The sequence below is a fragment of the Salmo salar genome, unplaced genomic scaffold, assembly GCF_965601325.2.
Source record: "Salmo salar unplaced genomic scaffold, fSalSal1 ptg000784l, whole genome shotgun sequence".
Classification (NCBI taxonomy): Eukaryota; Metazoa; Chordata; class Actinopteri; order Salmoniformes; family Salmonidae; genus Salmo; species Salmo salar.
The window spans coordinates 284,262-297,720 of record NW_027675497.1 but is presented as its reverse complement, the minus strand read 5'-3'; the positions used below and the strand labels follow the sequence as shown (position 1 = coordinate 297,720).

General features: G+C 46.6%; 1 protein-coding gene across 4 annotated transcripts in view; it reads left to right on the top strand.

Annotated features, from left to right (window-relative positions):
• LOC106593782 (uncharacterized) overlaps positions 1-11,889 on the top strand; it is a 32,103-nt gene extending 20,214 nt beyond the window's left edge. For all 4 annotated transcript variants that reach the window (XM_082972592.1, XM_082972594.1, XM_082972593.1 and 1 more), the window contains exons 2-5: positions 4,397-4,559; positions 4,699-4,800; positions 11,445-11,570; positions 11,650-11,889. In XM_082972592.1, coding sequence (XP_082828718.1) covers positions 4,397-4,559; positions 4,699-4,800; positions 11,445-11,570; positions 11,650-11,784 — 526 coding nt within the window. In that variant the 3' untranslated portion in view covers positions 11,785-11,889. The remainder of the gene's footprint in view (positions 1-4,396; positions 4,560-4,698; positions 4,801-11,444; positions 11,571-11,649) is intronic.
• The last annotated feature ends 1,570 nt before the right edge of the window (positions 11,890-13,459 follow it).

Sequence of the window (13,459 nt, the reverse complement as noted above, 5' to 3'; positions counted from 1 at the left end):
AACAGCAGCCATCTCCTCCAGCACCATTGGTTAAGAGCCTGTTAAACAGCAGCCATCTCCTCCAGCACCATTGGTTAAGAGCCTGTTAAACAGCAGCCATCTCCTCCAGCACCATTGGTTAAGAGCCTGTTAAACAGCAGCCATCTCCTCCAGCACCATTGGTTAAGAGCCTGTTAAACAGCAGCCATCTCCTCCAGCACCATTGGTTAAGAGCCTATTAAACAGCAGCCATCTCCTCCAGCACCATTGGTTAAGAGCCTGTTAAACAGCAGCCATCTCCTCCAGCACCATTGGTTAAGAGCCTGTTAAACAGCAGCCATCTCCTCCAGCACCATTGGTTAAGAGCCTGTTAAACAGCAGCCATCTCCTCCAGCACCATTGGTTAAGAGCCTGTTAAACAGCAGCCATCTCCTCCAGCACCATTGGTTAAGAGCCTGTTAAACAGCAGCCATCTCCTCCAGCACCATTGGTTAAGAGCCTATTAAACAGCAGCCATCTCCTCCAGCACCATTGGTTAAGAGCCTGTTAAACAGCAGCCATCTCCTCCAGCACCATTGGTTAAGAGCCTGTTAAACAGCAGCCATCTCCTCCAGCACCATTGGTTAAGAGCCTGTTAAACAGCAGCCATCTCCTCCAGCACCATTGGTTAAGAGCCTGTTAAACAGCAGCCATCTCCTCCAGCACCATTGGTTAAGAGCCTGTTAAACAGCAGCCATCTCCTCCAGCACCATTGGTTAAGAGCCTGTTAAACAGCAGCCATCTCCTCCAGCACCATTGGTTAAGAGCCTGTTAAACAGCAGCCATCTCCTCCAGCACCATTGGTTAAGAGCCTGTTAAACAGCAGCCATCTCCTCCAGCACCATTGGTTAAGAGCCTATTAAACAGCAGCCATCTCCTCCAGCACCATTGGTTAAGAGCCTGTTAAACAGCAGCCATCTCCTCCAGCACCATTGGTTAAGAGCCTGTTAAACAGCAGCCATCTCCTCCAGCACCATTGGTTAAGAGCCTGTTAAACAGCAGCCATCTCCTCCAGCACCATTGGTTAAGAGCCTGTTAAACAGCAGCCATCTCCTCCAGCACCATTGGTTAAGAGCCTGTTAAACAGCAGCCATCTCCTCCAGCACCATTGGTTAAGAGCCTATTAAACAGCAGCCATCTCCTCCAGCACCATTGGTTAAGAGCCTGTTAAACAGCAGCCATCTCCTCCAGCACCATTGGTTAAGAGCCTGTTAAACAGCAGCCATCTCCTCCAGCACCATTGGTTAAGAGCCTGTTAAACAGCAGCCATCTCCTCCAGCACCATTGGTTAAGAGCCTGTTAAACAGCAGCCATCTCCTCCAGCACCATTGGTTAAGAGCCTGTTAAACAGCAGCCATCTCCTCCAGCACCATTGGTTAAGAGCCTGTTAAACAGCAGCCATCTCCTCCAGCACCATTGGTTAAGAGCCTGTTAAACAGCAGCCATCTCCTCCAGCACCATTGGTTAAGAGCCTGTTAAACAGCAGCCATCTCCTCCAGCACCATTGGTTAAGAGCCTGTTAAACAGCAGCCATCTCCTCCAGCACCATTGGTTAAGAGCCTGTTAAACAGCAGCCATCTCCTCCAGCACCATTGGTTAAGAGCCTGTTAAACAGCAGCCATCTCCTCCAGCACCATTGGTTAAGAGCCTGTTAAACAGCAGCCATCTCCTCCAGCACCATTGGTTAAGAGCCTGTTAAACAGCAGCCATCTCCTCCATTGTGATTAAACATGTTTGGGATGCTCTGGGGATTCTTGTCCTTTTTAAGCAGAACTGAAATGGTCTCCTGGGTAATAAGTGTTTAGGGCCGTTTCTAACTAGAAAGGATGTCATTGTACGTCGAGTTGAGGATAGGGAATAGTTTAGAAGAGAACGCTTTATAAAACTCAACAGGGAAGCCATCAGGCCCAGGATCTTTACCGCTCTGCATGGACTGGATTGTCAGAGTAGCTTCATCATCACTTAGAGGCATCCATGTTAGTTTATTCATCTGAATTGAGGCAGGGGATTTCCAGATTGTCTAGAAACGCAGGCATACGAGATGTGTCAGGAAGAGCCTCTGACGAGTAAAGAGCAGAGTAGAATTGCTTAAATGTATGATTTTTTTGGGGGGGGGGATTGGTAGAAGTTAAATCAGCTATAACACATATTTCAGGTATGGTGCTGCTAGCAGCGGATTGTCGAAGCTGGTGAGATAACAACTTGCTAGCTTTCTCTCCGTGTTCACAAAATGTCTGCCTTCGACTTCAACCGAAGCTGCTCCAGGTTGTCAGATTCCGATTGGTGTAGCAGTCTCTCTCTGTAGAGGTCAGGAGAGGTAGAAGAGGCATCTCTGTTGTCCACATCTAGAATGAGTTCAGATGGCTCCCATAAGCCTTTAGTGCGATGTTTGTTGTCATACGCTGTGTATGAAATCATTTGTGTCCCCCTCAGATATGTTTTTAACGACTCCCACACAGTAGAGTGAGACACGTCAGGGCTGCAGTGGATCTGTAAAAACACATGAATGTGAGTTGATATGTCTTTGTTTTTAAAGGCGTTACAGGATAGTAGTAGTGGGTCAAGTCACCAGGCGCGTTGTGACACAGTGGGGTCCGGAAAGCGGATAGCTAGCTGGTCACGGCTGTGGTCTGAGAGAACAATGCTGTGATATTAGTTACAAAAGGAAGAATTATATTGTCCAGCAGGAACAAGTCAACCCTATATTATGAGCAGTGGACCAACATAACTCAGTACAGATGATATAGGCCTCTAACCCCAACATAACCCCAACATAACCCCAATATAACCCCAATATAACCCCAATATAACCCTAATATAACCCCAATATAACCCCAATATAACCCCAATATAACCCCAATATAACCCCAATATAACCCCAATATAACCCCAACATAACCCCAACATAACCCCAATATAACCCCACTATAACCCCAATATAACCCCAATATAACCCCAATATAACCCCAACATAACCCCAACATAACCCCAATATAACCCCAATATAACCCCAATATAACCCCAATATAACCCCAACATAACCCCAATATAACCCCAATATAACCCCAATATAACCCCAATATAACCCCAATATAACCCCAATATAACCCCAACATAACCCTAATATAACCCCAATATAACCCCAATATAACCCCAATATAACCCCAATATAACCCCAATATAACCCCAACATAACCCCAATATAACCCCAACATAACCCCAATATAACCCCAATATAACCCCAACATAACCCCAATATAACCCCAATATAACCCTACCATTACTCCAACATAACCCCAATATAAACCCAATATAACCCCAACATAACCCCAATATAACCCTACCATTACTCCAACATAACCCCAATATAAACCCTAATATAACCCCAATATAACCCCAATATAACCCCAATATAACCCCAATATAACCCTAATATAACCCCAATATAAACCCAATATAACCCCAATATAACCCCAATATAACCCTACCATTACTCCAACATAACCCCAATATAACCCCAATATAACCCTAATATAACCCCAATATAACCCCAATATAACCCTACCATTACTCCAATATAACCCCAATATAACCCTACCATTACTCCAATATAACCCCAATATAACCCCAACATAACCCCAATATAACCCCAATATAACCCCAACATAACCCCAATATAACCCCAATATAACCCTAATATAACCCTAATATAACCCCAATATAACCCCAACATAACCCCAATATAACCCCAATATAACCCTAATATAACCCTAATATAACCCCAATATAACCCCAATATAACCCCAATATAACCCTACCATTACTCCAATATAACCCCAATATAACCCTAATATAACCCCAATATAACCCCAATATAACCCCAATATAACCCTAATATAACCCTACCATAACCCCAATATAACCCCAATATAACCCCAACATAACCCCAACATAACCCCAATATAACCCCAATATAACCCCAATATAACCCTACCATTACTCCAATATAACCCCAATATAACCCCAATATAACCCCAACATAACCCCAATATAACCCCAATATAACCCTACCATAACTCCAATATAACCCCAATATAACCCCAATATAACCCCAACATAACCCCAATATAACCCCAATATAACCCCAACATAACCCCAATATAACCCCAATATAACCCCAACATAACCCCAATATAACCCCAATATAACCCCAATATAACCCTACCATTACTCCAATATAACCCCAATATAACCCCAACATAACCCCAATATAACCCCAATATAACCCCAATATAACCCCAATATAACCCCAATATAACCCCAATATAACCCCAATATAACCCTACCATTACTCCAATATAACCCCAACTCTGTACAGATCAGAGATGCCGTCTAACGTGGAGATCAAGGCGAGGGTGAGCAATGCGACACGATTGGCGGAGAGAGCCAGCCAGCTAAGCCAATCAGAGGGAACAGTAATCCGCCAGCAGGACACGTTCTTCAACTGCAGAACCGGACGGCTTAAACTACGCAACCTGATGGTACACACACACACACACACACACACACACCACACACACGTAAACACACCCCACACACACACACACGTTAACACACACACACACACGTTAACACACACACACACACATGCATTGGACTGAAGTTTTCTTTGTCCAGCAGGATGGGAGTGGTCAGCTGATCTTCTATGAGAGACCAGATTGTGACGGGCCCAAGGTGTCCAACTACTCTCTCTCTACTACACAGGACCCAGAGGGGCTCAGGGTGAGTCCCTACTACCACACTACTACCACACTACTCTCTCTCTACTACACAGGACCCAGAGGGGCTCAGAGTGAGTCCCTACTACCACACTACTACCACACTACTCTCTCTCTACTACACAGGACCCACAGAGCTCAGCCATCAAAGCAAGCTATACAGTTACCCGCCAAGTTCTGGAGTGAACTAAACTCAGAAATAGTATTATAAATCTTCACTTACCTTTGCTGATCTTCGTCGGAATGCACTCCCAGGACTCCCACTTCCACAAGAAATGTTTGTTTTGTTCGATAAACTCCATATTTATGTCCAAATACCTCAGTTTTGTTCGCGCGTTCAGATCACTATCCAAAGGCATAACGCGCGAGTGTAAATCCAGACACGAAAAGTCAAATAGTTCCATTACCGTTCGTAGAAACATGTCAAACGTTGTTTACAATCAATCCTTAGGGTGTTTTTAACATAAATCTTCGATAATATTCCAACCGGACAATAGCGTATTAATTACAGAGGAAAAAGAAGGAACGGCGCGCCTGCGTGAGAGCGCAGTAAACAACTCACTGGTCCCAGGCTTGAGACAGCTCTTATTCTCTGCCCAGTAACAGCAGAAGCATGAAACAAGGTTCTAAAGACTGTTGACATCTAGTGGAAGCCTTAGGAAGTGCAAAATGACCCCACAGACACTGTAGTTTGGAAAGACAATCAGCTGAAAAAACTACAAACCACTTCCTGGTTGGATTTTTTTCTCAGGTTTTTGCCTGCCATATGAGTTCTGTTATACTCAGACATCATTCAAACAGTTTTAGAAACTTCAGAGTGTTTTCTATCCAAATCTACTAATAATATGCATATCCTACCTTCTGGGCCTGAGTAGCAGGCAGTTTAATTTGGGCACGTCATTCATCTGAATTTCCGAATACTGCCCCCTGTCACTAAAAAGTTAACTGCCTTGTTCAGGGGCAGAACAACAGATTTTTACCTTGTCACCTCGGGGATTCGTTTTTGCAACCTTCCGGTTACTAGTCCAACGCTCTAACCACCTGCCTTACATTGCACTCCACGAGGAGCCTGCGTGGCAGGCTGACTACCTGTTACGCGAGGGCAGCAAGAAGCCAAGGTAAGTTGCTAGCTAGCATTAAACAGATCTTATAAAAAACTATCAATCTTAACATAATCACTAGTTAACTACACATGGTTGATGATATTACTAGTTTATCTAGCTTGTCCTGCGTTGCATATAATCGATGCGGTGCCTGTTAATTTCTCATCGAATCACAGCCGACTTCGACAAACGGGGGATGATTTAACAAGCGCATTTGCGAAAAAAAGCACTGTCGTTGCACCAATGTACCCAACCATAAACATCAATGCCTTTCTTTAAAATCAATACACAAGTATATATTTTTAAACCTGCATATTTAGTTAATATTGCCTGCTAACATGAATGTCTTATAACTAGGGGAGTTGTCACTTCTCTTGCGTTCCGTGTAAGCAGTCAGGGTTTATACAGCAGTTGGGCCGCCTGGCTCATTGTGCAAGCAGTCAGGGTTTATACAGCAGTTTGGGCCGCCTGGCTCATTGTGCAAGCAGTCAGGGTTTATACAGCAGTTGGGCCGCCTGGCTCATTGTGCAAGCAGTCAGGGTTTATACAGCAGTTTGGCCGCCTGGCTCATTGTGCAAGCAGTCAGGGTATATACAGCAGTTTGGGCCGCCTGGCTCATTGTGCAAGCAGTCAGGGTTTATACAGCAGTTTGGGCCGCCTGGCTCATTGTGCAAGCAGTCAGGGTTTATACAGCAGTTTGGGCCGCCTGGCTCATTGTGCAAGCAGTCAGGGTTTATACAGCAGTTTGGGCCGCCTGGCTCATTGTGCAAGCAGTCAGGGTTTATACAGCAGTTGGGCCGCCTGGCTCATTGTGCAAGCAGTCAGGGTTTATACAGCAGTTTGGGCCGCCTGGCTCATTGTGCAAGCAGTCAGGGTTTATACAGCAGTTGGGCCGCCTGGCTCATTGTGCAAGCAGTCAGGGTTTATACAGCAGTTTGGCCGCCTGGCTCATTGTGCAAGCAGTCAGGGTATATACAGCAGTTTGGGCCGCCTGGCTCATTGTGCAAGCAGTCAGGGTTTATACAGCAGTTTGGGCCGCCTGGCTCATTGTGCAAGCAGTCAGGGTTTATACAGCAGTTTGGGCCGCCTGGCTCATTGTGCAAGCAGTCAGGGTTTATACAGCAGTTTGGCCGCCTGGCTCATTGTGCAAGCAGTCAGGGTTTATACAGCAGTTTGGCCGCCTGGCTCATTGTGCAAGCAGTCAGGGTTTATACAGCAGTTTGGGCCGCCTGGCTCATTGTGCAAGCAGTCAGGGTTTATACAGCAGTTTGGCCGCCTGGCTCATTGCGAACTGTGTGAAGTCCATTTATTCCTAACAAAGGCGTAATTAATTAGCCAGAATTGTACATAATTATGACATAACGTTGAAGATTGTGCAATGTAACAGGAATATTTAGACTTAGGGATGCCACCCGTTAGAGGAAATACGGAACGGTTCCGTATTTCACTGAAATAATAAACGTTTTGTTTTCGAGATGATAGTTTCCGGATTCGACCATATTAATGACCCAAGGCTCGTATTTCTGTGTGTTTATTATATTAAAATGAAGTCTGATTTGATATTTGATAGAGCAGTCTGACTGAGCGGTGGTAGGCAGCAGCAGCTCGTAAGCGTTCATTCAAACAGCACTTTCCTGCGTTTGCCAGCAGCTCTTCGCTGTGCTTCAAGCATTGAGCTGTTTATGACTTCAAGCCTATCAACTCCAGAGATTAGGCTGGTGTAACCAATGTGAAATGGCTAGCTAGTTAGCAGGGTGCGCGCTAATAGCGTTTCAAACGTCACTCGCTCTGAGACTTGGAGTAGTTGTTCCCCTTGCTCTGCATGGGTAACGCTGCTTCGAGGGTGGCTGTTGTCGATGTGTTCCTGGTTCGAGCCCAGGTAGGAGCGAGGAGAGGGACGGAAGCTATACTGTTACACTGGCAATACTAAAGTGCCTATAAGAACATCCAATAGTCAAAGGTATATGAAATACAAATCGTAGAGAGAGAAATAGTCCTATAATTCCTATAATAACTACAACCTAAAACTTCTTACCTGGGAATATTGAAGACTCATGTTAAAAGGAACCACCAGCTTTCATATGTTCTCATGTTCTGAGCGAGGAACTTAAACGTTAGCTTTCTCACATGGCTCATATTGCACTTTTACTTTCTTCTCCAACACTTTGTTTTTGCATTATTTAAACCAAATTGAACATGTTTCATTGTTTATTTGAGGCTAAATTGATTTTATTGATGTATTATATTAACTTAAAATAAGTGTTCATTCAGTATTGTTGTAATTGTCATAATTACAAATAAAGAAATCGGCCGATTAATCGGTATCGGCTTTCCTTGGTCCTCCAATAATCGGTACCGGCGTTGAAAAATCATAAACGGTCGACCTCTACTCTCTACCACACCGCTACTCTCTCTACCACACCGCTACTCTCTCTACCACACCGTTACTCTCTACCACACCGCTACTCTCTCTACCACACCACTACTCTCTACCACACCACTACTCTCTACCACACCACTACTCTCTCTACCACACCACTACTCTCTACCACACCACTACATTTTACATTTTAGTCATTTAGCAGACGCTCTTATCCAGAGCGACTTACAGTAGTGAATGCATACATTTTTTTCCGTACTGGTCCCCCGTGGGAATCGAACCCACAACCCTGGTGTTGCAAACACCATGCTCTACCAACTGAGCCACACGGGAAGGTACTACTCTCTACCACACCGCTACTCTCTCTACCACACCACTACTCTCTACCACACCACTACTCTCTCTACCACACCGCTACTCTCTCTACCACACCACTACTCTCTCTACCACACCACTACTCTCTCTACCACACCACTACTCTCTCTACCACACCGCTACTCTCTACCACACCGCTACCTCTCTACCACACCGCTACTCTCTCTACCACACCGCTACTCTCTCTACCACACCGCTACTCTCTACCACACCACTACTCTCTCTACCACACCACTACTCTCTCTACCACACCGCTACTCTCTCTACCACACCACTACTCTCTACCACACCACTACTCTCTCTACCACACCGCTACTCTCTCTACCACACCACTACTCTCTACCACACCACTACTCTCTACCACACCACTACTCTCTCTACCACACCACTACTCTCTCTACCACACCACTACTCTCTCTACCACACCACTACTCTCTCTACCACACCACTACTCTCTCTACCACACCACTACTCTCTCTACCACACCGCTACTCTCTCTACCACACCGCTACTCTCTCTACCACACCGCTACTCTCTCTACCACACCGCTACTCTCTACCACACCACTACTCTCTCTACCACACCACTACTCTCTCTACCACACCACTACTCTCTCTACCACACCGCTACTCTCTCTACCACACCGCTACTCTCTCTACCACACCGCTACTCTCTCTACCACACCGCTACTCTCTACCACACCACTACTCTCTCTACCACACCACTACTCTCTCTACCACACCACTACTCTCTCTACCACACCGCTACTCTCTCTACCACACCGCTACTCTCTCTACCACACCGCTACTCTCTCTACCACACCGCTATTCTCTCTACCCCACCACTACTCTCTACCACACCACTACTCTCTACCACACCACTACTCTCTCTACCACACCACTACTCTCTACCACACCACTACTCTCTCTACCACACCACTACTCTCTCTACCACACCACTACTCTCTCTACCACACCACTACTCTCTCTACCACACCACTACTCTCTCTACCACACCACTACTCTCTCTACCCCACCACTACTCTCTCTACCACACCACTACTCTCTACCACACCGCTACTCTCTACCACACCGCTACTCTCTCTACCACATCACTACTCTCTCTACCACACCACTACTCTCTACCACACCACTACTCTCTCTACCACACCACTACTCTCTACCACACCACTACTCTCTCTACCACACCGCTACTCTCTCTACCACACCACTACTCTCTCTACCACACCACTACTCTCTCTACCACACCGCTACTCTCTACCACACCGCTACTCTCTACCACACCGCTACTCTCTCTACCACACCACTACTCCTCTACCACACCACTACTCTCTCTACCACACCCCTACTCTCTCTACCACACCACTACTCTCTCTACCCCACCACTACTCTCTACCACACCTACTCTCTCTCCACACCACTACTCTCTCTACCACACCGCTACTCTCTCTACCCCACCGCTACTCTCTACCCACCCTACTCTCTCTACCCCACCCTACTCTCTCTACCACACCCTACTCTCTCTACACACACTCTCTCTACCACACCCTACTCTCTCTACCACACCACTACTCTCTACCACACCACTACTCTCTCTACCACACCACTACTCTCTCTACCACACCACTACTCTCTCTACCACACCACTACTCTCTCTACCACACCACTACTCTCTCTACCACACCACTACTCTCTCTACCCCACCACTACTCTCTCTACCACACCACTACTCTCTACCACACCGCTACTCTCTACCACACCGCTACTCTCTCTACCACATCACTACTCTCTCTACCACACCACTACTCTCTACCACACCACTACTCTCTCTACCACACCACTACTCTCTCTACCACACCACTACTCTCTCTACCACACCACTACTCTCTCTACCACACCACTACTCTCTCTACCACACCACTACTCTCTCTACCACACCACTACTCTCTCTACCCCACCACTACTCTCTCTACCACACCACTACTCTCTCTACCACACCACTACTCTCTACCACACCACTACTCTCTCTACCACACCACTACTCTCTCTACCACACCACTACTCTCTCTACCACACCACTACTCTCTCTACCACACCACTACTCTCTACCACACCACTACTCTCTCTACCACACCACTACTCTCTCTACCCCACCACTACTCTCTCTACCACACCACTACTCTCTCTACCACACCACTACTCTCTACCACACCACTACTCTCTCTACCACACCACTACTCTCTCTACCACACCACTACTCTCTCTACCACACCACTACTCTCTCTACCACACCACTACTCTCTACCACACCACTACTCTCTCTACCCCACCACTACTCTCTCTACCACACCACTACTCTCTCTACCACACCACTACTCTCTCTACCACACCACTACTCTCTCTACCCCACCACTACTCTCTCTACCACACCACTACTCTCTCTACCACACCACTACTCTCTCTACCACACCACTACTCTCTACTACACCACTACTCTCTCTACCCCACCACTACTCTCTACCACACCACTACTCTCTACCCCACCACTACTCTCTACCACACCACTACTCTCTACTCTCTCTAGTCTCTGAGGGAATAATTCGTTTAAAGGTTCGTCGTGAGGTGGTGTATATTAATCTGTGTGTGTGTGTGGTGTGTGTGTGTGTGTGTGTGTGTGTGTGTGTGTGTGTGTGTGTGTGTGTGTGTGTGTGTGTGTGTGTGTGTGTGTGTGTGTGTGTGTGTGTGTGTGTGTGTGTGTGTGTGTGTGTAGACTGTGCTGGCTGATTCTCTAGGGGTAAAGGGCGAGGTGAGGAAGGAGAGGAGGCTGTTCCTGGTTGGTCAGACGAGGGTTCATTTGGACTCAGTGGAGGGTCTGGGCCACTACATGGAACTGGAGGTAGGTTCACCTGGCTGGGAGGAAGGGGTGTGTCTGTGTGGCTAGATCTTGTATTAAAAGCTATTTTTCGTGTGTGTAGGTGGTGCTGAGGGAGGACCAGAGGCCTGAGGAGGGGGAGGCGATTGCTCGCAGCCTGATGAAGGAGCTCGGTGTCGGGGATGACAGCCTGGTGACAGGGGCCTACGTGGACCTCTTGCTGGAAGGCCAGGGATAGCAACTCACAGTACATCTGACCCTCTCATGCAGGACTAAATCATTCCCATAACGGAGTGCGAAAGCAACTGGAAAAATGTTTTGTAATAAAAAGTAAAATAGCAAATATTTGTGTTATGTTTAATATGGTCTCTGGGCCTGAGTTTCTACTGAGATAACAGGGAGCTGGGTTTCTACTGAGATAACAGGGAGCTGGGTTTCTACTGAGATAACAGGGAGCTGGGTTTCTACTGAGATAACAGGGAGCTGGGTTTCTACTGAGATAATGTAGGGAGCTGGGTTTCTACTAAGATAATGTAGGGAGCCGGGTTTCTACTGAGATAACAGGGAGCTGGGTTTCTACTGAGATAACAGGGAGCTGGGTTTCTACTGAGATAACAGGGAGCTGGGTTTCTACTGAGATAACAGGGAGCTGGGTTTCTACTGAGATAACGTAGGGAGCTGGGTTTCTACTGAGATAACAGGGAGCTGGGTTTCTACTGAGATAATGTAGGGAGCTGGGTTTCTACTGAGATAACAGGGAGCTGGGTTTCTACTGAGATAACAGGGAGCTGGGTTTCTACTGAGATAACAGGGAGCTGGGTTTCTACTGAGATAATGTAGGGAGCTGGGTTTCTACTGAGATAACAGGGAGCTGGGTTTCTGCTGAGATAATGTAGGGAGCTGGGTTTCTACTGAGATAACAGGGAGCTGGGTTTCTACTGAGATAACAGGGAGCTGGGTTTCTACTGAGATAACAGGGAGCTGGGTTTCTACTGAGATAACAGGGAGCTGGGTTTCTACTGAGATAACAGGGAGCTGGGTTTCTACTGAGATAACAGGGAGCTGGGTTTCTACTGAGATAACAGGGAGCTGGATTTCTACTGAGATAACAGGGAGCTGGGTTTCTACTGAGATAACAGGGAGCTGGGTTTCTACTGAGATAACAGGGAGCTGGGTTTCTACTGAGATAACAGGGAGCTGGGTTTCTACTGAGATAACAGGGAGCTGGGTTTCTACTGAGATAACAGGGAGCTGGGTTTCTACTGAGATAACAGGGAGCTGGGTTTCTACTGAGATAATGTAGGGAGTTGGGTTTCTACTGAGATAATGTAGAGAGCTGGGTTTCTACTGAGATAATGTTGGGAGCTGGGTTTCTACTGAGATAACGTAGAGAGCTGGGTTTCTACTGAGATAACGTAGGGAGCTGGGTTTCTACTAAGATAATGTAGGGAGCTGGGTCTCTACTAACATAACGTAGGGAGCTGGGTTTCTACTGAGATAATGTAGGGAGCTGGTTTTCTACTGAGATAATGTAGAGAGCTGGGTTTCTACTGAGATAATGTAGGGAGCTGGGTTTCTACTGAGATAACAGGGAGCTGGGTTTCTGCTGAGATAATGTAGGGAGCTGGGTTTCTACTGAGATAACAGGGAGCTGGGTTTCTACTGAGATAACAGGGAGCTGGGTTTCTACTGAGATAACAGGGAGCTGGGTTTCTACTGAGATAACAGGGAGCTGAGTTTCTACTGAGATAACAGGGAGCTGGGTTTCTACTGAGATAACAGGGAGCTGGGTTTCTACTGAGATAACAGGGAGCTGGGTTTCTACTGAGATAACAGGGAGCTGGATTTCTACTGAGATAACAGGGAGCTGGGTTTCTACTGAGATAACAGGGAGCTGGGTTTCTACTGAGATA